Genomic DNA, 18,766 nt, shown 5'->3' on the forward strand with positions numbered 1-18,766 from the left:
TATATATAACTTAGATTTAAGTTAAATTTAAACCTAACTATTTAAAATTTTCGAAAAAATTAAAATATATTAGATTTAAATTCTGTTTAAATTAAAAATATTATTTTCAATTTTAATATATAGTTTATTTAAACTGAGTTTAAATTATAATCAAGTCAATTTTCTTTTTTAAAAAATATTTAGTTTAAGTTAAGTTTAAACTATACTGAAATCTATATAATTATTACTCCGAGGGAGTCAGAACTATCTTAATTATATTAAAAATTCTGACCCTCTCAGAGCTATACCATATAATTTATAAATTCTGACCCCCTCGGAGATCTTATCATATAACAAAGACAGTAGACCTCTCAGAGGGTCAGAACCACTCTGACCCCCAGCCACTAAATTCTGACCCCCTCGGAACTGGGACCCCTCTCCGATGACAGGCGGCTTTAGTCTCCGTCGACCGGTCCCTAAACCTCATTAGGTGGTTTCATCGAATAGGCAACGGAGAAAAGTCTCCGTCAACAGGGAACTGGTCGCGGAAGCTCCTTGTCCCTAAATTGCCAAGCAGAACTGGCGTCCAAAAACCGTGGAGTAAGCACTAACCCCCTTATAACCACTTCGGAAAGCTCCAATGGACTTGAGTGATCGTCGAACATACTGTAGAAAAGGCACTGCACTCACTTCTTCTCATACTCTTCAGCATTGGGCCGCAGATCGGGAAATATCTCCTTCAGTATCGCCAGAGATACATTTGCGTTATCAGTATGGCCTGGATTCCCAAGGTTCCGCGGTCGAGATACAAAATTGGCGGATGTGATGATCACGTAGTCCATAGTGGATCGGGTTTCAGAGCCACCACAGTCTTGAAATAGATCCAAGATGTGGTCCCACCTGATGAGCTGGATGATTGCATTTCTGCGGTCCAACTCCTCGGGTATTTCATACCTCACTGGTCGCGAGATACCGTCCTTAGAAAGCAGGATTGTAGGCTCCTATGATCCCTTTCCTTACGGATAATTTCCCGGAATGCTATAGTCAACTGAGGGCTCGCAATGGCCACCAAAACTATAGAAAGAATACCTGGTGATTCCTTTTGCAGCTTCAGCGCGTTTTCCTGAATGGCTGGGGAACAAGCTGGGTGTCGTCCAGGCAGGTAAGCGGATGCGGAGGGACTGGGGTGTGAGAAATATGCAAGCTGTGGCTGATTGGCCAGATGCAGTTTATCATACCTCATAGTTCTCTGTGGACAAGACTGCGGCTGCATGGGAATCATGGATGCCGATAATAAGTGGATATTATCTGTCGAAGATTCAACACATTTTCACAGTGTCACTATTAGTGCTGATTAGTCTCTGTAGTGCAAGACAAGCCATGCAAGTATCCTTTTTTTGTCGATATAGCCAGCGAAGACTGAATGAATGAATCAGAGATATCGATGCCTTGCCCACCGATACCCTACATCTGCTTCTGACTCAGGGCATGCTTACCTCTCGCCATTTTAGACAAGAGGTGAGGATGCTGTGCTGATTGATCTATGGGACCCCATACTCAAATATCCTGAGGATATTTGGTAGAATATCATACTTATGAAAGTCAGGTTCGATATGTAACGGAATAGTACACTGGATGCCGGTAAACGGGCAATATCAACCACGATTGCCTTTCAAGATGGCGAAAAGCTTGACGAGGTTATTGGGGCCCATTGGGTGGCTGCAGATAGGGTTGTCGCAAATATGTATAAGAAAAGAAAGGCAGAGTAGAGTCAACCCCATCGAGCAGGACTGTGCTAGCCCGGCTGAATGAGGAAGGCAAGCAGCCGAGTATGCACCTGCCCTGCGGCCGCGGATCTTCTCACTGAAATCTGCCATTCAAGAGGTGTCATGTGCCACCTGGTCAAACACCTGGTCACAGATTCTACGATCCTTGTAGGATATTCATACGGACGACTCTCCGGTGGGAGCCTATCCACCTCCGATTCGGTGATTTGGCCCTATGAATACCCACGGATTTGGTAGCCGAAATCCGGTACTCACCATCTATAAATGAACCGTTGCCTGAGTCCCTAGCAATGCCACCAGCTCGAATCATTTTGATCATCTCGTACCAGTAGTAGGCGCCAAAATGTCTAAATCAGTTTTGATCACCGGCTGCAGCAAGGGAGGATTTGGGGAGGCCATGGCCAAAGTCTACCGCGCCAAAGGGTTCCAGGTTTTTGCGACGCTACGCAACATGACCAAAGTCGGATCTCTGGCCGATTGTGACGGGGTTCAGATCGTTGAACTTGATGTGACATCGGCCGAGTGGATTCGTCAATGTGCACAGATTGTTGGGAAACAGACGGGCGGGCGGCTCGATGTCCTTGTCAATAACGCCGGTGTGAACGCCATAGTGCCGCTTCTCGACGCCTCCATCGACGAGGCGAAGAAGGTCTACGATACAAATGTCTGGAGTATTGTTGCCATGGTGCAGGCTTTCGCCCCTATGCTCATTGAGGCCAACGGAGTGGTGTGCAATATCAGTTCTGTGTCTGGCGAAATGGTTTTTGCATGGGCGGGTACGCTCGCCTCGCTCTCGTCCTCGTAAGGCAGTACACCGAATCTGACTCTGATGAATAGGTATCTATAGTAGCTCTAGAAGTGCTGGCACGCGGATTTCCGAGACGTTGCGTCTAGAGATGGCACCTCTAGGTGTACGTGTGGTCACCGTCATCCTCGGCGGTGTCCAGACCAGCGGAAACGACCCAAACAATATCACAGACCTGGAGCTGCCCCCTGGCTCGCAGTACCGAAAGATAACAGCGATCATCGATCGTCATAAGAAGACGATGGTGCATCCAAACAAGCAGAATATCGAGATCGCAGCAAAGAACGTGGTGGATGATGTCCTGAACGGTCGTGGCATCTTCATTCGACGGGGCCAGGCGTCGACTCTGAGTTGGCTGTGCAACACCTTTCTTCCCTACCGACTGTTTACTTGGATGATTAATCGGGAGTCGGCTTTGAATGAAGTTTGATGTGGAGGAAACCTTGCATGGTTTTGAGGGTTTCTTAATGGGCAGGACATGGAACTTTGCATGTATCAAGGATTATGTAAGACTCATCACGCTACCTAACTAAGCAACGAATACAACGGATTTCGGGGGCCGAAGTCCGTCGTCAGTATTTATAGGACGGAAGTCAGTCCGGTCGTGTTCCCCCTCCGTACAGTCAGCAGAGAAAAGTACTCTCTAAGATGTCCTCAAAGCTTGGGCTATCTCCGGAGACTTCGGGTATAGCTTGTAATTTCTAATCGGTACTATGGAAACACTGAACCCAACAACTGAACATGCAAGCACCTACGGCCGTGCGTGCACAAATTGCTACAAGGCAAAGTGCCGATGTGTGCGTGCTCGGAGTGGCAGTGACTGTGAAAGGTTGTCCTGGCTAGACCTGTGACTATCATATCATTCCGCTAATTAATTTTTCAAGGTGCCTCCGTCTAAAGAAAAAGTGCCAACCATCAGAATCAGTTCGCAGGCGTCATGGTCCCATGGCCGAAGGGTCCGATACGCGGATCGCTCGACTAGAAGAAAAGATGGAGAGTTTACTGGCTGCAATGCAAACCTTCGTCAGTTCCTCTAGCTCGTTCGGGGCCCTGGCTGATACCACTCAGCCCATAGCTACGTCAAATGGTGCTCTCGTGAACATGACGAATTTTGATTTCAGTACGAGACTGGCCCTGTCGAATACCACTGTATCAACGCACCCAAATCAATCGCCCCAGTCCTCTTCTTATGCGACGTCTCCGACTGATTCACGGCCGAATCAAGAGGAGGGACGGTTAGATTATTTCCGAAACCATATGCTGCCATATTTTCCGTTCATCGACCTTACTCCGGAGATGACGACGCAGTATCTGCGCCACAACAGGCCTTTCTTGTTACGAGCTATTTACACTGTCACGACCTTCTCGACCCAGGAGAGATTAGCTCAAGTGGAGGAGCTGAAGCACCTCCTATTCACATCTGCATTGCTCAAGGTTGAGTCCAGCATCGATATGCTTCTAGGATTACTGACGTATATTGCTTGGAGTACCGATACTTTCCTCGGCAGAGCGGATCTAGTTTCTCGCCTCATGATGCTCGCGATATCACTGGTATATGATCTGCGGTTATTCAAAGCGTCCGCACCGGACGTGCAAGTCATGATGGCTATCTCCCAAGGTCAAGCTGAAGAAACAAGACAAAGCCTCGACGCTGAGACGCGGTGTAGCTTATTTGAAGGACGCCGGGCAGTATTGGCATGTTTCGTATTGAGTTCCAAGTATGGATCCTCCCTATTTAATCTTCATTATTTTCCAACACTACATCTTTAAGGTTAATACCTAATATGTGAACCGTCCTAGTCTTTCGTCTCACCTGGGCCGTCAGGATGCCTTAAATTGGACTCCCCAAATGGAAGAGGCACTCCACATCCTAACAATCAATGAACCTTGCCCTACGGATAAGCTATTTGTCTCGCAAGTGCGCCTGCAGCTGTTTAAGCAAAAGGCGCAGAACGTTCGGCAAGGGGAGGAGGTAGGATGGACTCGTACAGGGACTGATCCTGCCACGGCCTCACTGCCGCATTTATTGTATTTCAAGATGCTACGCAGGCAGCTGCAAGAGCTCAGGTCTTCATTCCAGGCCGATCTTCATCAAACAGGTAGAGTGTCCTTTCTAGCAAATAACCTGGCAGAGTGTCTTCTTTGCAGATTTATTGATACGTCTATGATGAAGGTACAGACATTCTCCATGCTCACGCGCAGTATGTCGAACTATACATAAACCAACTAGCATATTCCATCAGTCACGAACCACGACCTCTAAATATCGGCGGACCATTGGGATTCGAACGGTTTGAATGCTTATGGCAGTCTGTTGAAAACATCAAATTATGGCTGGACAGCTTCGACGCTATCCACGACTCTAAACTCATCGGCCAACCCTTTCACTTTTGGTCCCAGATGATCACGAGCCTCACGCTGCTGAAATATCTTTCTACCCTCCGAGACCCCGAATGGGATTGCCAAGCGGTGCGGAACGCAGTCCCACTCATCGCGACGATTGACTCAATGCTGCAGAAACTGGATCAGAGCAGCCAGCAACCAGAGCTGCAGTGCAACGACCATTTACTCCATTATTTATCCAAGCTGTTAATGCGATGCAGGCTGTGGGCGGAAGCACGGTGGGATAGCACCTGTCCGATACCGGAAGCGAATGTCCTTAGTGAGAGCGACCTTGATGTAACTAAGCAAAATTCACATATCCCTGATCTGGACCAGATCGCCTGGATACAGTCGATGGATTTGGGAGATGATCAGTGGCTTGACAACGTACTGAGTATACCCACAACACTTAACTAGTGGCTTGCCAGCTGTTCATCAAAACCGCCTGCAGCACAATCTTGCCTTCCATCAGATCCATTCCGAGTTCCTTCAAACACTACGGCTGGAGAACACTCTGTACTTTTCTAGCCCCCTCGACAATCCACGTTATGGACCGTTTACTTTACGCACTGCAGGGCTGGAGACGGTAGGGGCGGAGGGCTTGTTCGTCAGAACAATGAACGCTTGTTTTCCTCTCTGCGCCTATTCTAACACGTTTACCCAGTCTCCATCTTTCCATGTATCAGACTACAAAGACTAGGCGCAAGTATTCAATAGGCCTCTCGCTTCAAGGTTTAAGTGTTTCCCGTACACTAGGGATACGTTGGTCTGGCTCAGCTATCACGGGAAGGAAGGTCAACTACCAACCAATCCATTCCTTCATCAATACCAGGCAGGTCCTTAAGCATCAGGGATCCGTTGGAGATGATATCGTACATAGTCTCTGTGAGCTGAAATAAAGAGAAGCCATACTACGGTGGATAGATAAATGGTTGATTTCGCTTAGCTTAACCCCTCGGAAATATACTTTCATCGCAGCAGATGAGAAAATATAGCATCATTTTCATATTCACACTATGACTACCCCATCACACACGGTTTGGGTTAATCCTGATAGGATTGGAGTCTCTATTCTTGGTCTTTAGAAAGGTTCTAACTATTACCGCCTCCCGATGTGAGCCAGACATTTCCTTCAGCAGTCTGTACTGCTTCACAGCTTCAGCATTCCGCGGGCGTCAGGTCAACTCTTTAGTGAGCACATTTCCAGCCGCAATCTACATAATAAATCCCCCAACACCGTCGTAAGTCTCCTCTGACTGGTGCTGACTATATTTAAAGCTCGACCATTCCCCGTACTCTGACGTGGTGGAAGAAGACCTCACTCTTGCGTACGGTTCACACCGTTCTGCGCAGGGGAGGCCAGGATAACATGGGCATTGGTACCTCCATAACCCAGGGATGTTACTCCAATTCGATCGGTAGGACCTAGCTTTAGGGCGCTTGTCAATGGACGGAATCTTTTAGTGAAGTCGTAGGCGGGATTTGTCTCGCCGAGTTCCCGGAGCGGAGGAACAACCCCACGGGTCAATGACAGGGATGCCTTGATGACGCTCATCAATCCGGAGGCAGTCTCTGAGTTGCCGCAGTTGCCCTTGTTTGAGCCCACATAGATGCAGGAGTCAGGTGCTGCACCGACGGTGTCAAATGCCTTCCGGAGTCCATCCAGCTCGAGTGCGTCCCCCATGCTCGTACCAGATCCGTGCATCTCAACATACTTGATGGTATCCGCTGGGATGCCGCTGGACTGGATGGCATGAGTAATGGTGCGTGCCTGGCCAGTGCTCGACGGGACGGTGAAGCCGGCCTTATCGATGGCGCCGTCGGTACCGATGGCGTGTCCCTCAACGATGGAGTAAATTGTGTTTCCGTCTCGAATGGCAGCTTGCAGGGGCTTCACAACCACAGCGGCGACGGCATCAGCTGGAACGGAACCGTCGCTACGGCTGTCAAAGGGACGGCATTCACCACTGGCGGAGAAAACTTGCCCAGGCGATGTAATGTAACCTCCTTCCTGAGGGTAGACAACCGATGTTCCGCCAATCAGGACGGCCTCGCACTCACCACTACGGAGGGCATTCAAGCCAACATGCAACGCTACAAGAGAGCTAGCGCAAGCAGTGTTCAGCGTCACATTGGGTCCCGTCAAGTTGAGCTTATACGAGGTAAAGGTGGATATATTCTCGTCAAGGAGGGTCCGATACCGTCTCTGGAACGCATTGCTAGGAGCCGGAGTGTTCGGGTCATGGATGTAGGAATTAGCGGCGGCACCAATGAACACTCCCACCTTATTCTCCTCTTTTTTGAACAGATCTATGCATGCATCACTGAGTGCTTCAGAGGCTACGGTGAGAAATATGCGCTTCTATACAGAGTTTAGTATGTTTTCGTAAACCATTTGATGTAATATAGCATACCTGTGGGTCCAAAGTTTTGGCCTCTTCCTCGGAGAGACTCCAGGCAGCGGGGTTGAAGTCATCCAGGCCGTGTATAGTCCCATAGCGGGGAACGAATACTTCATCTGCATCGATATCCAAATGACCATGTCCTGCTGCACTCGATGCGGTGGTGATTCCATCACGGCGATTCATCAAAAGATCCCAATATTTCTCCACATCGTCGGCGCCAGGGAAGCGACCAGACAAGCCAACAATTGCAAACTTCTCTTCGGGTTGATCGAAGGAGCTAATGGAAGATCTGGGAGTCAGAGTACCGGATGCACTTGGACTTGGTCCCATGTCTGCGGAGGATGTTGAGGGAGGACTGGATTCGAAGTCAACAAGTCCTGCGAGAAAGGCAGCCTGCTTCTCAATAGTCGTCTGCTGAAAGCAGTCTAAAAGGCGGATACCAGCGGTGGGGAACCGCTCACTGATCCGCTTATGCAGTTCAACGAGGAGGATGCTGTGGCCACCTGCATCGAAGAAATTGACATCTTCCATGGGAGGTTTGGAGAGGCCGAGAACATCCACCCATATCAGGGATACCGTCGAAGCTAGTGAAGCCCTGACTCGACCTGCATCAAGCTTTCTCTCCCCCGCTTTGAAGGTCGGTGTTTTCCGCGTTGTATCCGTCGAGCTAGCTTTGGATGCCACGGCCGTAGGAATTCGAACTTTTTGAACAACTGCTGCATGATCCACCTTCCCATTCGCGTTGAGGGGAAGCTCTGAAACGGCGTGAATGTTAGTGGGAACAGAGTAAGCAGGCACGTCGTCCATCAGTCTCCGACGGACATCATCGCAATTGACGCTCTCCGGAGTCACAAAGGCAATCAGTGAGCCATCGACAACTTGTACAGAGACTAGCATGACTTCCGGACTGTGGTCCAGGATGCTCTTTTCAATCTCGTACAGGTCCATGCGGTAGCCGCGAAGCTTAATCTCACGGTTGTTCATACGGCCACCGATCAAGACTTTGCCATCAGCGGTCAGTGAACCTCGATCTCCGCTGCGGTAGAGACGCCCTTTCCGACCCTGTAGCTCAATCTTGCGGAATTTGGTGGCGGTGAGTTCATCCTGGTCTTTGTAACCCCGAGAGACTTGGGGCCCAAAGATGCAGATCTCGCCGGTTTCCCCAACCGATAAAGGCACATCTGAACCTTCGTTACAGATCACGACCTCACAATTTGGGAACGGCTTGCCGATCACAGATGGAGAAGGATTCTCAGAATTGCCAGGATCTTCGGCGATTGGTTCCGAAGTAACGATCACTCTGTAGTAGTACAATAAGCAGTTGCTTCGGTGTAAACACCGCTGAAGTAGAGGAGATTCACTTACGTGGTCTCGGTCGGTCCATATGCATGCAGGAGAGTCACTTTCTTCCGCCATGCTCTTAACAATCCGGTAGAGGAGGCTTCCCCACCCACAGAGATTAGCCTCAAATTGGCGAGGGGCCTGTCTATCGGGATAGTTGCGAGCACCGAGGGAGTGGTATGGAAGAAGTTGATACGGTTCATCTCTAGGACGTCGGCTAAATAATCGCCAACCAGCAGAGTGGGGTGCTCGACGAAGCAAAGTGTCGCACCATAAGATAGAGTGACGGCCCACTCGAGGATAGATGCGTCAAATGCGAATGATGCGAACTGGAGGACCTTACTCCCAGGGCCAATATGTACAACGCTGCGAGCTGCACTTACATAGTGGGCGACATTCGCGTGTTCCACCATGATGCCCTTAGGTTGTCCGGTTGAACCGGAGGTGAATACCACTGAAAGCCAGAAGTTAGCTTACTAGTAATACCAGGTCGGCAAAATGTACTCACTGTACGCTAGGTCGTTATCTGCAGTAGCCTGCCCCGTACAATGGGCCACTGGGTAGCTCATGAGCTCGCCCTCGAATCCAGCATCCAGTACAATAACGGAAGGTACCTTGTCAACTTGCGAGAGAAGGTCATCCGCTGCTGCAGTATCAGTCACGAGTTGAACAGGTTCACAAGTACGGAGAATTGACTGCTTGCGACCCGTGGGCAATGCTTTGTCGACCACTACAAAACAGCCTCCTGCCTTGAGAATGCCGATGATCCATAAGAGAAGTGCAAATCCACGGTTGATGTGCAACGCAACGGTTTCACCGGCGGTTATCCCATTACCACACAGATAATGCGCGATCTGGTTCGTTCTCCTATCAAGCTCAGCATATGTCATTTGCTGACCACGTTCTGCACAATACAGCGCAATGGCATCTGGCTGGGCAGCACATCGAGCCTCGATCCACTGATGCACCCGGGAAGAGGTGATTGCATCAACGGCATCTATCCTAGGCCCGGATATAATATCTGCAACAGTATGGCTTTCGAGATATGGAAGCTGGTCGACATGAAAATTGGGGTTTTCTTGTGATAGTTTGACGGTATCCAGGAATTGCTTCCTCATGGTTTCGATCGCGTCGGAGTTAAACACCGCTGGGTTGCTTATAACCTAGTGATCGTCAGCTACCGTAAGCCATCCGTGCTGTATATATATGATCCCACATACACCTAAAGAGACACCCGTCTGGGTCTCAAGGAAACAAAAGAAGAGATCCCAAACACCTTCCACGGGGTATATGGTACAGTTCTCGCTGGCAAGCTTGGGAGAGAAAGTGACAGACACTTTGAAGTCCAACATCTTGTCGCTTATCGTCTCCCTCGCCGCATCAACGAGCGAGACAAAGGGAAACATCTCATGCTTCTTGGCAGTGGAGATGGAGCGCCCCATCTCTTTGACGGCATCAGCAAACGTGGCTCGGCGCTGGAGAAGGGACGAGACGGGAGTTTTAATTGGCATCTAACGGGACAGTTAGCCTCTTGCAGCACGTACGGGCCATCTGGGATTCCAGAGTCATACAGTATTTGCCATATGAGATACACAGCCTTCGTAGCCTTGTGGTCTCCCACCCAACGCTACGAGGAGAGTATGATCATGGTGGGGGGTCGGCTGGGCAATCCCCGATGTTATCAGTCCGACTATCGAGAAGGCAACGCGAAACCAGGATGTTTTGTACAAACTGCCCCAGGCCTTCAATTCATCATTTGTGAAAGAGGTCCAGGTATTCATAACTCGATAATCATTAGTGCCATCCCTTTTCGGAGCGGCCCATTCAAACGGCACAGTATGTGACAGTTGGGACATCCAAAATTGCTCCGCCGCTTTCATAGCTGGGCCCCTAAGAAAAGCGTCCTGTGTCCCTAGTATGAGCTACCGACAAGGATGTGGGAGCGCGAATTATCTTACTTGCTTCTGAACGAACTGCCCGTAACCCGAGGAATTGGATGAAGCCTGGGCAACCACAGATTGATCCAACTGTGGATGAAGTTGCTGTAAGATGCATTGGGACAGGTAGCTCATGCTCGACCCATCCACTGCTATATGGTGGCCCACAATGTAAAGATCATAGTGCGTTTGGAGCATGCCGTTGCTGGTTGAAACCTTCTGTAGGATGACCCATCGGACGGGAAATTCCACACTCAGATCAAAGCTCCTACGTAGGGCTGAGGATACACGATCAGGGTCCTGGACAATCTCGAATTTCTGGAAGGAGGTAGCAGGGCTATGCACAGCCATGTAAGACTGGTTGATATCATTGGATTTGTGGTCAAGGTGAAACGTTGTTCGGAGCATTTCATGCTGTTGGCCAAGAGCGTAAATTACTTCTTTGTGTCAGCATCGATGTTTAGGCACTTCTGAGCGGGGGCTTGTGGCTCAGTCAATACCTTGCAAGATCTGGTCCAGCGTCGGGCTGAGCTCCTGCAAATTGATAAAGAGCGTTAGATGGTAATGCGAAGCATGCGGCCGACGGAGATAGTCTAGCCACAAAGCCTGCTGGACCTTTGATAAAGTGATAACAGCAGTCAATTCGCCAGCTGGCTCCTGACTCAGGAAGTGCCCCTGGCTTTCTGTCATGGCGGGCCCCGTAAGGAACGGCATAGGCGTTAGGGTAGTCATGATGAATCAAAATAGGCAGAGGAGCACAACCGATGTTGTCAGTGATATGCGGTCCAGGCGGCCCCAGTACTTGTTGTTCGTGTATCTACTGGAAATGGTCCCGCTACTTATATCGTAGTTTTTACTACAAGAATCGCCCTCTCCATTTGCCCGTGAAGTATAACATTCTAAGGAAGGCTCAGCCAAGGACTGGCGCTCAGCTCGCATAGAAGGATTGCCAGGATCCCGTCTAGCCTGATCGTCTATATTCAGCGTCTCATGCTAAGACTGCAGGGTATTCGCCTCCATCACAGGGATCAGAGCAATGTCTTCTTGTATTTTGTCCGGGTATCCGTTCATAGCCGTGGTGGTTCCACATTGCAATATCGTTCAACTTTGGTCTGGAGCGCATCTAGAACGGCTAGGCAAGCATAATTGTATCGGTCCATGTTATACGGCCATCCATTCGAGAGGTATGACAGACGATCTGACCAGTGGATACCTTAGATTGGGCACGGTGCAACCCTGCTAGTGACGATTTGCCATGATTATTTTTGCATTGCGCCATTGACGTTTGTCAGCGAGCTTGACTGGCGCGGTAAAGATGGACCTGCAGACATTTCCGGTGAGAATCCTGCAGTTTAAAGGCGGGCCATTACGAATGTTGCTATAGATGCCGATCGATACTATTCAAGTTTCCTTTTTAGACAGTAACTTTTGGCTGTTCGTTTATTTTAGCGCTCTTAATACTTTTCACTGCAAAGGATGGGTGAGAGCCCCCTGGTATTTGCAGCAAAATGTTCACAGCCCACATAGCCGTTAGGAGGTCTATTATTGTGCCGAGTAGAGCATCAGTGCTACTATTGAGGATTGCGCTAAAATACGAGGGCTGTGCCTAAATGGTATGCTAGAGCGCTAGTATAGTTTGCGGGTCGATCGTCTTGGCTACCAAGACTCACTGTATGCAAGTCTGGACCATTCCTGTAGAAAGGGGTACAAATCAGTTCTATTGGATCCCGACTGCCTGGCCATTGTTTGCATCCGATGTTCTTCCAAAGAGCTGTCTGATAAGGCATGACTCTTTAGCACACAACCCGGCGATGAGCACATATCGAAGACTATGGATGATTATAGAATCTACTTCCAAGCAATAAAAATATACAGGACTACATAATACTGTCCGGTCTGTAGCGATTTGGGTCCAGAAGTCATACTATTTTCTGAGCCGATGACACGAGTGACTGGATATGAGGAAGGGTGGCTTGAAACAAGACCTTCTTGGCAGCTGAAGGAACCAGAAAAGCACAGGAAAACGTGCCGTGATGGTTACTTCAAATCTGATAGGCGTTTCTTGGCTCTGAAGGATTTATCCACCATGATGAAGATGGCCAAGGTGGAGAGCGAAGCTCAACGGATGGCCCGCCACCGGCGCCAATCCACACACTTGTTTGAACGAAAGTTGGTAAATTCTCATAGAGGGCAACTCAGATTATATCTCCATTTTCACATATAAGGTGCGGCTGCAGAGTGTTTTCCTTTGTCCGTCTTGATCTTTGGTTGGCATGTTAAATATTGTCGGTGTTATCGTCCATCAAAGGTCTCCAACGTATAGGTCTCGGGCCCTCGGCCAATCGGAGTGGCTTGGTCCCTGTGGAGTACCGTTGCAGCCAAAATTCTATGAATACTTGGCAACCAGCGACCCTTCGGGTCCGTGATGAAAATGGTTTGAAAGGGTCCAATACGTACATTAGTCGTGGTGTTATTCTTCAGCCATTACGCGGCCCAAGCCCGCGGCATGTACCCTTCCGCTCGATACCCACCGGAGTCGCTGCATAGAGAGTAGTCATTTGGCCCAATGTCATGTGTTTATCACAGCACGTAGATCACTTATAGAATCATCAGATTGAGTTCCTTCTTTCGGTTATCGACTTGTGATGCAATTTGTCACGATCCACCTCGAACAACGTTTCTGTACACGGCACACCAATAAGTCGTGAAGTAGTCTCGTCAAGCCTTGAGAGCCTCATAAGGGGAACTGGACGATATACTGGGCGCCAGAGAAAAAGCTTAGCTCGACTGAACCTGGTAACAATTTGGCTGATCCGACAAGCCCTCCGAAGCCCGGAGGATCCGCGGAGGATCCGCGGGCGATCCGTCACGGTTAGTAGTGGCTAATTCGGAGGGGAGAAAAGAAAACAAAAGAAAAAGAAAAAAAAAGAAAAATTAAAAGCATATGGTGCAGGAAATCTCTAGCCAAGGAACAATGTGTACATAATCGCCTCCCCGAACTACTTTCTTCCATGACACCAGGCTACTCTCTTTTTCCTTCTCAGTCTCTTGTATCGTTGGGTCCGCCGTCCACGTCCGCGGTACTTTCCACACCATGGGAGCCCTGCCATGGGCGCAACTGCGCGCTATCCCATACAGAATGAGAAGCCGCAGTCCTTACCTGACTCTAGCCGTCGTGTGAGTTCCGTCAGCCATTTAGTGTGTCATTGACTAAATGCCATAGATGTACGGCGATGTTTCTGGACCTCGCCAATCTCAGTGCCATCACTATCGCCCTCCCGACGATACAGAAGGAGTGGGGCACGACTGAGGGCGATCTGCAATGGATTATTTCTGCCTATTCGATCACGGTATGGTATTCACACCGGCCATTGGATGTAGCCGGGGTACTAAATCCTGTCAGTTCGGAGCATTTCTTCTCCTAGGAGGCCGAGGGGGGGACTTGTTTGGGTAAGGGAACTTTCGAAGGATTTTCCAACCTGAGATGGGCTAATGCATACCATCACACTAGTCACCACCGTGTTCTTCTATTCGGCATGTCATTTTTTGCACTATTCACTATGGTTTGTGGGCTCGCCCCCAACTTCATTGGCTTGGTCGTGGCCAGGGCCCTGCAGGGTAGGCTGTTCCGAACCTCACCTCTCCATTGTGCACAAACATTTACGTAAGGTCATAGGTATTGGCGCTGCTTTTACGATTCCCTCCGCCCAGGCCCATATTGCTGTGTGCTTCCCCGAGCCAGCAAAGAAAGCCCAGGCCCTGGGCTTCTGGGGAGTATCAGGTTCCCTTGGCTTCATGTGAGCTCGCCACCCCGCCCCCTGATGCCTCTGCTGACAGGGCAACAGTATCGGTCTTATCTTGGGTGGTGTTCTGACGGCATATGTTGGTTGGCGATGGATCTTTTGGGTATCTCTCATTTTGTCCGGTGTCATCATCCCCGCGGCATTTTTCATCCTCCCACGACCTGATCGTCCACCTGCCGATGCAGCAGCGTCCCCAGACGACGAGTTGGAAGCAGGGCAGCACGATGCCCATACCAACAGGCCGGCCGCACTCTTCCGGAGAATAGTCCATCGCTTCGATCCGCTAGGCATTGCACTGAGTGTGGCGGGAATTCTGCTCCTCACCTACGCGCTCACGTCTGCAAATACAGAAGGATGGGGAAGTGCACGCATTGTTGCCCCGCTGGTCGTTTCAGTGGTCCTACTAGGCCTATTCGTATTCCATGAGTATCGGACCAGCAACGGGATTGTGGCACCGCACCTTTTCCGCTCCACCTCCTTTAACCTCACTCTCGTGCTTGCCGTGAACACGTATGCCGTCCGCCAGGCCTGCACCTACTTCCTAACCCTCCAGCTCCAGTCCTACGGGAACAGTGCAATCCACACCTCTGTCCTCTTCATAGCTCTGGGAGTGAGTGCCCTCATCTTCAATACGCTGTCCGGTCGATTAGTGCCCATTCTCGGTGCACGTCTTATGGTATGTTTACGACGCCGACCCCTCCTGCCATCCTGCACTGCCATCGAGACAAGAAGCCTTTTCACTAACAAGGATTGGGGCAGTTTATCTTGGGCTGGGGCTTCTCCATTCCTGGTGTGCTCCTCTTTTCCTTCATTGATCATGATACCTCATACTGGCGGTACACCTTTCCCGGGATGATCCTCTATATTGCGGGAATCGGGGCGGTATACATCACAGCCAATTTCGTCATCGTTTCGTCCGCGTCTCGAGCTGACCAGGGCGCTGTTGCCGGGGTGTTCAACCTGGCACTCCAGGTAGGTGGCTCGGTTCTCGGTCTGGCGGTCATCACGGCCATTGCACAGGGTATCCAGCGACGATACGGTGACCCATCTCTCCCGAAGGACGCCTACGGTCGCATCGGCTACCAGAGTGCCTATTATAGTTGTGTCATTCTGTGTTTTGTTGCCCTGTTGCTCAGTGTGTTCGCAATTGAAATCCCACCGAGTATGAAGGGGACGGTGTGGAAGAGATTTCAGAAAGAGCGCCCCTCTTCGATTGAAGAGAAGTGAGATTAATAGGAGACAGTACGCTGGTTTCAAGACTAGCGACAGGTTGGTGGACTAAGACAGGCGGACTGTGCTTGAAAAGCGTGGAGTAGTTGTGCAAATAGAAACCCTTCATAATGCATTAATTTATTGGCCCTTGTTATTACTGTAAGGTGCCTGGCCTATCAAACATCGGCTCCCACCGCTAAACCGTTTACTAATAAAGCTCAAGTGCACTCAATCCGCGTTGACCAGGTTTCCGGAACTAAACACGGAAATATATATATATCTATATAGATATCCACCATTCCATAACGTCACAAGACCTCGGAGAGCGGACCTACTAGTTGAGTCCGGAGTCTAGTTGCTTGCAAATGTAACCATCTGTGAAGGGTGCCAATCAACAACTTTAGTGAGAAGCCCATGCGGCGTTGTCAGAAGGATCAATAACCTACGCCCATGCCGCCACCGGTGTTATTACACAAGTCTCATATATCACTTGCCAGTGAAATTGTATAGGACTGGTAGGTTTGTAGCTACCATTATGTACCACTCACCAATTCAACTCCGTATATCTGGCCACTCTTGGTCCGATACGCAACATGGGGATTTACATGTGTTCTTGGCGCCGTTCTGAGGGGTTCAGGTGGTCTGTACCATCGGCCAGGAGGCTTAGGTTCTTATCAAAGGGTTGCATTTCATTACGACTCATGCTCATGTCCAGCATCGTACTGGACAGCTTTGCTGTCGATCCTTACACCTCGCTGCTTGTTCTCTGCAGCCGAGGCGGTGTAATATTCAGTGACTACCTTCGGAATATGCGGGGTCGTTTAGAAGTGGCTTCTCCTTCAAGAGACTCTGCTGCCAGATAATAATTTTGAATCCAAGGTGGCAACTTCTCGTGGTGAAAGCCCGGTTCAATGTGTTGCACTCTTGTTGCATGCGCGAACGGACCCAGATATGCTCGAGGCCTTCAAATGGGGGCAACTCTCCCAGAAGTACGTATCTTCATTGCAAGGTGTGAAACCCAAAATTCCTGCTTACTAAAGCCGCTTCATGGAGCCCTATGACTCTAGTTTAGTTGCGTCATGGATAGCGAGTTAGGTTCTGGGTGATTAATGGAATATTCTCCACGTCAGTGGCTTCAGAGTGCAAGGTAACATTATCACGGCGATATTAATTAGGCACCAACACAACTAAGCCACGTCAGATGGGCATGTCTACGTCATAGCCTGAAGCTACTGGCTTCAGATCTGTCATCCACCGCAACTGGCCGACCTGGTTGCATGCCTATTGCTGTTTGGACCGGACCTTGTTAGACAAGGAGCGGTCAAACAGAGAACCCCGTAGCCACGGAGACTCCGTATGTCGAGAGGGTCCGTGTGTTCAACGATCAATGATTTATTCTATGGAGCATGCCTGGTGAGACGCTCAAATATATAACGGAAGTTGTGCTCGAACACTTTACACCTCTCCTCCTGGCAGGTCCTTAGGGCTGTGACGGGCTAGAAGTCTACGGGAAACACGGCGGTAGGAGACTTGCTGATCGGATCTTTGTACGATCCCGGGCATGATGACGACCCCTCTAGTTTTGATTATCGGGTGTGGGATTGCTGGTCCTATACTTGGAATTCTTTACAAGCGCAAGGGGTACCACGCTATTGTTTTTGAGAAGGTGAAGGCGCTGGGAGATGCCGGGGCATCAATAATGCTGATGCCAAACGGGCGAGTATTCTATCTAAATCTGCGAAACATAAACCGCTGACCAATTCTGAAGGTTAAAGGTTCTTAATTTGGTTGGCCTCGCAGACGCAGTTGCCAAAGAATCGCTGCCCCTGATAGGCTTTTGGGATGGCGTCGCCTCAGGGGAGACCTTGGGTCATTCGGGGCTTCCCGCGGCCTTCACAGCAAGATATGGGCAGCCAGCCGCCGGGATCAAACGGGCATCGATCAACTTGATGCTGAAAAAGAAATTGCTCGACATAGACGTCGAACTACGCGAGGGGTGGAAGTTGGAGTCGATCCAGGAGAATGAGGATTCTGTCACGGCTATCTTCGACGGCGGGCGCACGGTAACCGGCTCGTTCCTCGTCGGCTGCGATGGCATCAAGGCAGCCTCACGGAGTATCATACTGGAGATGCAAGGTATCCATACGGGTATGCCGACCTTCACGGGCCTGGCGCAGGTGGCGGGCATATCGCCTACGCCAGAGTCGCTGGACGCCTTCCGACGTGGCAGCCTCTGTAACTGGTACGGAGATGGCAAACACATCATCGCGTATCCCATATCATCCACTCTTACCTCCTGGGCCGTCACGCTTCCCCAGATGCAGCAACACGAAGAGACGTGGCGTCTGTCCGACCCAGCGGAGGTCGAGGCGCAGCGTGAGACGCTAGCATCAGAGTTGAGTGGTTTCGAGCCGGTAGTGTTGACCCTAATCAAGACGGCGACCCGGATTATCAAGTTTGGCCTTTTTGATCGTGAGGAACTAAGTCCCGAGCAGTGGCATTCAACGCGCTGTGTGCTGGTCGGCGATGCAGCTCATCCCACGACCCCTCACCTAGGGCAGGGCGCGAACCAGGCTTTGTAAGATGTTATTGCTTTGGGTGCTTGGTGCAGAGATCTCACTGACCATACTTCAGGGAGGACTGCTACCATCTTATGCAATCCATGCCGTGCATAGAGCCAGGAAGTGTGGACTACGCCGAAAGGTTGGACTGCCTTGACTCAGATCTCCCGAGCCTCTTCCAGGCTTACGCAGAAAGGCGCCAACCTCGTACATCAGCGTTGGTGAAGGAAGCTCGCGCTCAAGGGGACAAGCGTGTAGTGACCTCTCCTGCACTGTGTAAAGAACGTGATGCGGTAATTGCTGCAGCATGGAGCGATCCCGACGCTATCAGGACCAAGTATGAAGCATTGCTGAAGGAGCCGTTTTGAGTTATTCTTATGGCTTGAATGTAGTTCCACATTCTGGTTAACTACTACACATTTATCTCTTGTTTCGGATCTTCACCTGTCATGTGTAGACCTAACATATTGGTAGATGGCCGATCCGAGAGACAATTCCGTGCCACTAGAAGTACTGGCATCAATCCATTCTCGTATTATACGTTGATGTCCAGG

At 49.9% G+C, this 18,766-nt stretch overlaps 6 protein-coding genes across 6 annotated transcripts; 4 read left to right on the forward strand and 2 right to left on the reverse strand.

Moving 5' to 3' along the window:
* Nucleotides 1–665: 665 nt before the first annotated feature.
* BDV38DRAFT_276606 (uncharacterized protein) lies at nucleotides 666–1,222 on the reverse strand (the record flags this gene model as incomplete). The annotated part of the gene is made up of 2 exons (XM_032058250.1): nucleotides 666–937; nucleotides 1,000–1,222. The coding sequence occupies 2 exons, from the start codon at nucleotides 1,220–1,222 to the stop codon at nucleotides 666–668; spliced, it is 495 nt and encodes a 164-aa protein (XP_031919583.1).
* An 887-nt stretch (nucleotides 1,223–2,109) lies between these two features.
* Nucleotides 2,110–3,001, forward strand: BDV38DRAFT_266755 (uncharacterized protein; the record flags this gene model as incomplete). The annotated part of the gene is made up of 2 exons (XM_032056475.1): nucleotides 2,110–2,542; nucleotides 2,604–3,001. 2 exons carry the CDS (start codon nucleotides 2,110–2,112, stop codon nucleotides 2,999–3,001), a joined length of 831 nt encoding a protein of 276 aa, XP_031919584.1.
* A 223-nt stretch (nucleotides 3,002–3,224) lies between these two features.
* On the forward strand, nucleotides 3,225–5,638 carry BDV38DRAFT_231548 (fungal specific transcription factor domain-containing protein). Its single transcript, XM_032052943.1, has 4 exons — nucleotides 3,225–3,400; nucleotides 3,456–4,289; nucleotides 4,372–4,670; nucleotides 4,745–5,638. Exons 1-4 carry the CDS (start codon nucleotides 3,285–3,287, stop codon nucleotides 5,368–5,370), a joined length of 1,875 nt encoding a protein of 624 aa, XP_031919585.1. The 5' UTR covers nucleotides 3,225–3,284; the 3' UTR covers nucleotides 5,371–5,638.
* A 297-nt stretch (nucleotides 5,639–5,935) lies between these two features.
* Nucleotides 5,936–11,469, reverse strand: BDV38DRAFT_231552 (uncharacterized protein). The gene is made up of 7 exons (XM_032052944.1): nucleotides 10,658–11,469; nucleotides 10,271–10,603; nucleotides 9,920–10,210; nucleotides 9,208–9,862; nucleotides 8,724–9,153; nucleotides 7,368–8,658; nucleotides 5,936–7,315 (listed from the first exon to the last, which is right to left on the reverse strand). Exons 1-7 carry the CDS (start codon nucleotides 11,042–11,044, stop codon nucleotides 6,272–6,274), a joined length of 4,431 nt encoding a protein of 1,476 aa, XP_031919586.1. The 5' UTR covers nucleotides 11,045–11,469; the 3' UTR covers nucleotides 5,936–6,271.
* Nucleotides 11,470–13,514: 2,045 nt separating this feature from the next.
* On the forward strand, nucleotides 13,515–15,810 carry BDV38DRAFT_231571 (MFS transporter). The gene is made up of 6 exons (XM_032052945.1): nucleotides 13,515–13,986; nucleotides 14,040–14,086; nucleotides 14,148–14,254; nucleotides 14,313–14,433; nucleotides 14,482–15,115; nucleotides 15,199–15,810. Exons 1-6 carry the CDS (start codon nucleotides 13,870–13,872, stop codon nucleotides 15,664–15,666), a joined length of 1,494 nt encoding a protein of 497 aa, XP_031919587.1. The 5' UTR covers nucleotides 13,515–13,869; the 3' UTR covers nucleotides 15,667–15,810.
* Nucleotides 15,811–16,895: 1,085 nt separating this feature from the next.
* On the forward strand, nucleotides 16,896–18,722 carry BDV38DRAFT_128 (FAD-dependent oxidoreductase). Its single transcript, XM_032051254.1, has 3 exons — nucleotides 16,896–17,367; nucleotides 17,420–18,229; nucleotides 18,286–18,722. Exons 1-3 carry the CDS (start codon nucleotides 17,213–17,215, stop codon nucleotides 18,578–18,580), a joined length of 1,260 nt encoding a protein of 419 aa, XP_031919588.1. The 5' UTR covers nucleotides 16,896–17,212; the 3' UTR covers nucleotides 18,581–18,722.
* The last annotated feature ends 44 nt before the right edge of the window (nucleotides 18,723–18,766 follow it).

Source organism: Aspergillus pseudotamarii (genome assembly GCF_009193445.1).
Source record: "Aspergillus pseudotamarii strain CBS 117625 unplaced genomic scaffold BDV38scaffold_1, whole genome shotgun sequence".
Classification (NCBI taxonomy): domain Eukaryota; kingdom Fungi; phylum Ascomycota; class Eurotiomycetes; order Eurotiales; family Aspergillaceae; genus Aspergillus; species Aspergillus pseudotamarii.

What these genes read in the sequence shown, in the direction of transcription:
- BDV38DRAFT_231548 (XM_032052943.1), top strand. Translation starts at nt 3,285, where the DNA reads ATGGAAACACTGAACCCAACAACTGAACATGCAAGCACCTACGGCCGT. An exon ending in TGTTTCGTATTGAGTTCCAA is followed by an intron (nt 4,290 to 4,371) that starts GTATGGATCCTC and finishes GAACCGTCCTAG; the next exon opens with TCTTTCGTCTCACCTGGGCC. An exon ending in GGCCGATCTTCATCAAACAG is followed by an intron (nt 4,671 to 4,744) that starts GTAGAGTGTCCT and finishes TCTATGATGAAG; the next exon opens with GTACAGACATTCTCCATGCT.
- BDV38DRAFT_231552 (XM_032052944.1), bottom strand. Translation starts at nt 11,044, where the DNA reads ATGCTCCGAACAACGTTTCACCTTGACCACAAATCCAATGATATCAAC. An exon ending in TATGGACCGACCGAGACCAC is followed by an intron (nt 8,659 to 8,723) that starts GTAAGTGAATCT and finishes GTACTACTACAG; the next exon opens with AGTGATCGTTACTTCGGAAC. An exon ending in CCAAAACTTTGGACCCACAG is followed by an intron (nt 7,316 to 7,367) that starts GTATGCTATATT and finishes AACTCTGTATAG; the next exon opens with AAGCGCATATTTCTCACCGT.
- BDV38DRAFT_231571 (XM_032052945.1), top strand. Translation starts at nt 13,870, where the DNA reads ATGTTTCTGGACCTCGCCAATCTCAGTGCCATCACTATCGCCCTCCCG. An exon ending in CGAGGGGGGGACTTGTTTGG is followed by an intron (nt 14,087 to 14,147) that starts GTAAGGGAACTT and finishes CCATCACACTAG; the next exon opens with TCACCACCGTGTTCTTCTAT. An exon ending in TCAGGTTCCCTTGGCTTCAT is followed by an intron (nt 14,434 to 14,481) that starts GTGAGCTCGCCA and finishes ACAGGGCAACAG; the next exon opens with TATCGGTCTTATCTTGGGTG.
- BDV38DRAFT_128 (XM_032051254.1), top strand. Translation starts at nt 17,213, where the DNA reads ATGATGACGACCCCTCTAGTTTTGATTATCGGGTGTGGGATTGCTGGT. An exon ending in ATAATGCTGATGCCAAACGG is followed by an intron (nt 17,368 to 17,419) that starts GCGAGTATTCTA and finishes CCAATTCTGAAG; the next exon opens with GTTAAAGGTTCTTAATTTGG. An exon ending in CAGGGCGCGAACCAGGCTTT is followed by an intron (nt 18,230 to 18,285) that starts GTAAGATGTTAT and finishes ACCATACTTCAG; the next exon opens with GGAGGACTGCTACCATCTTA.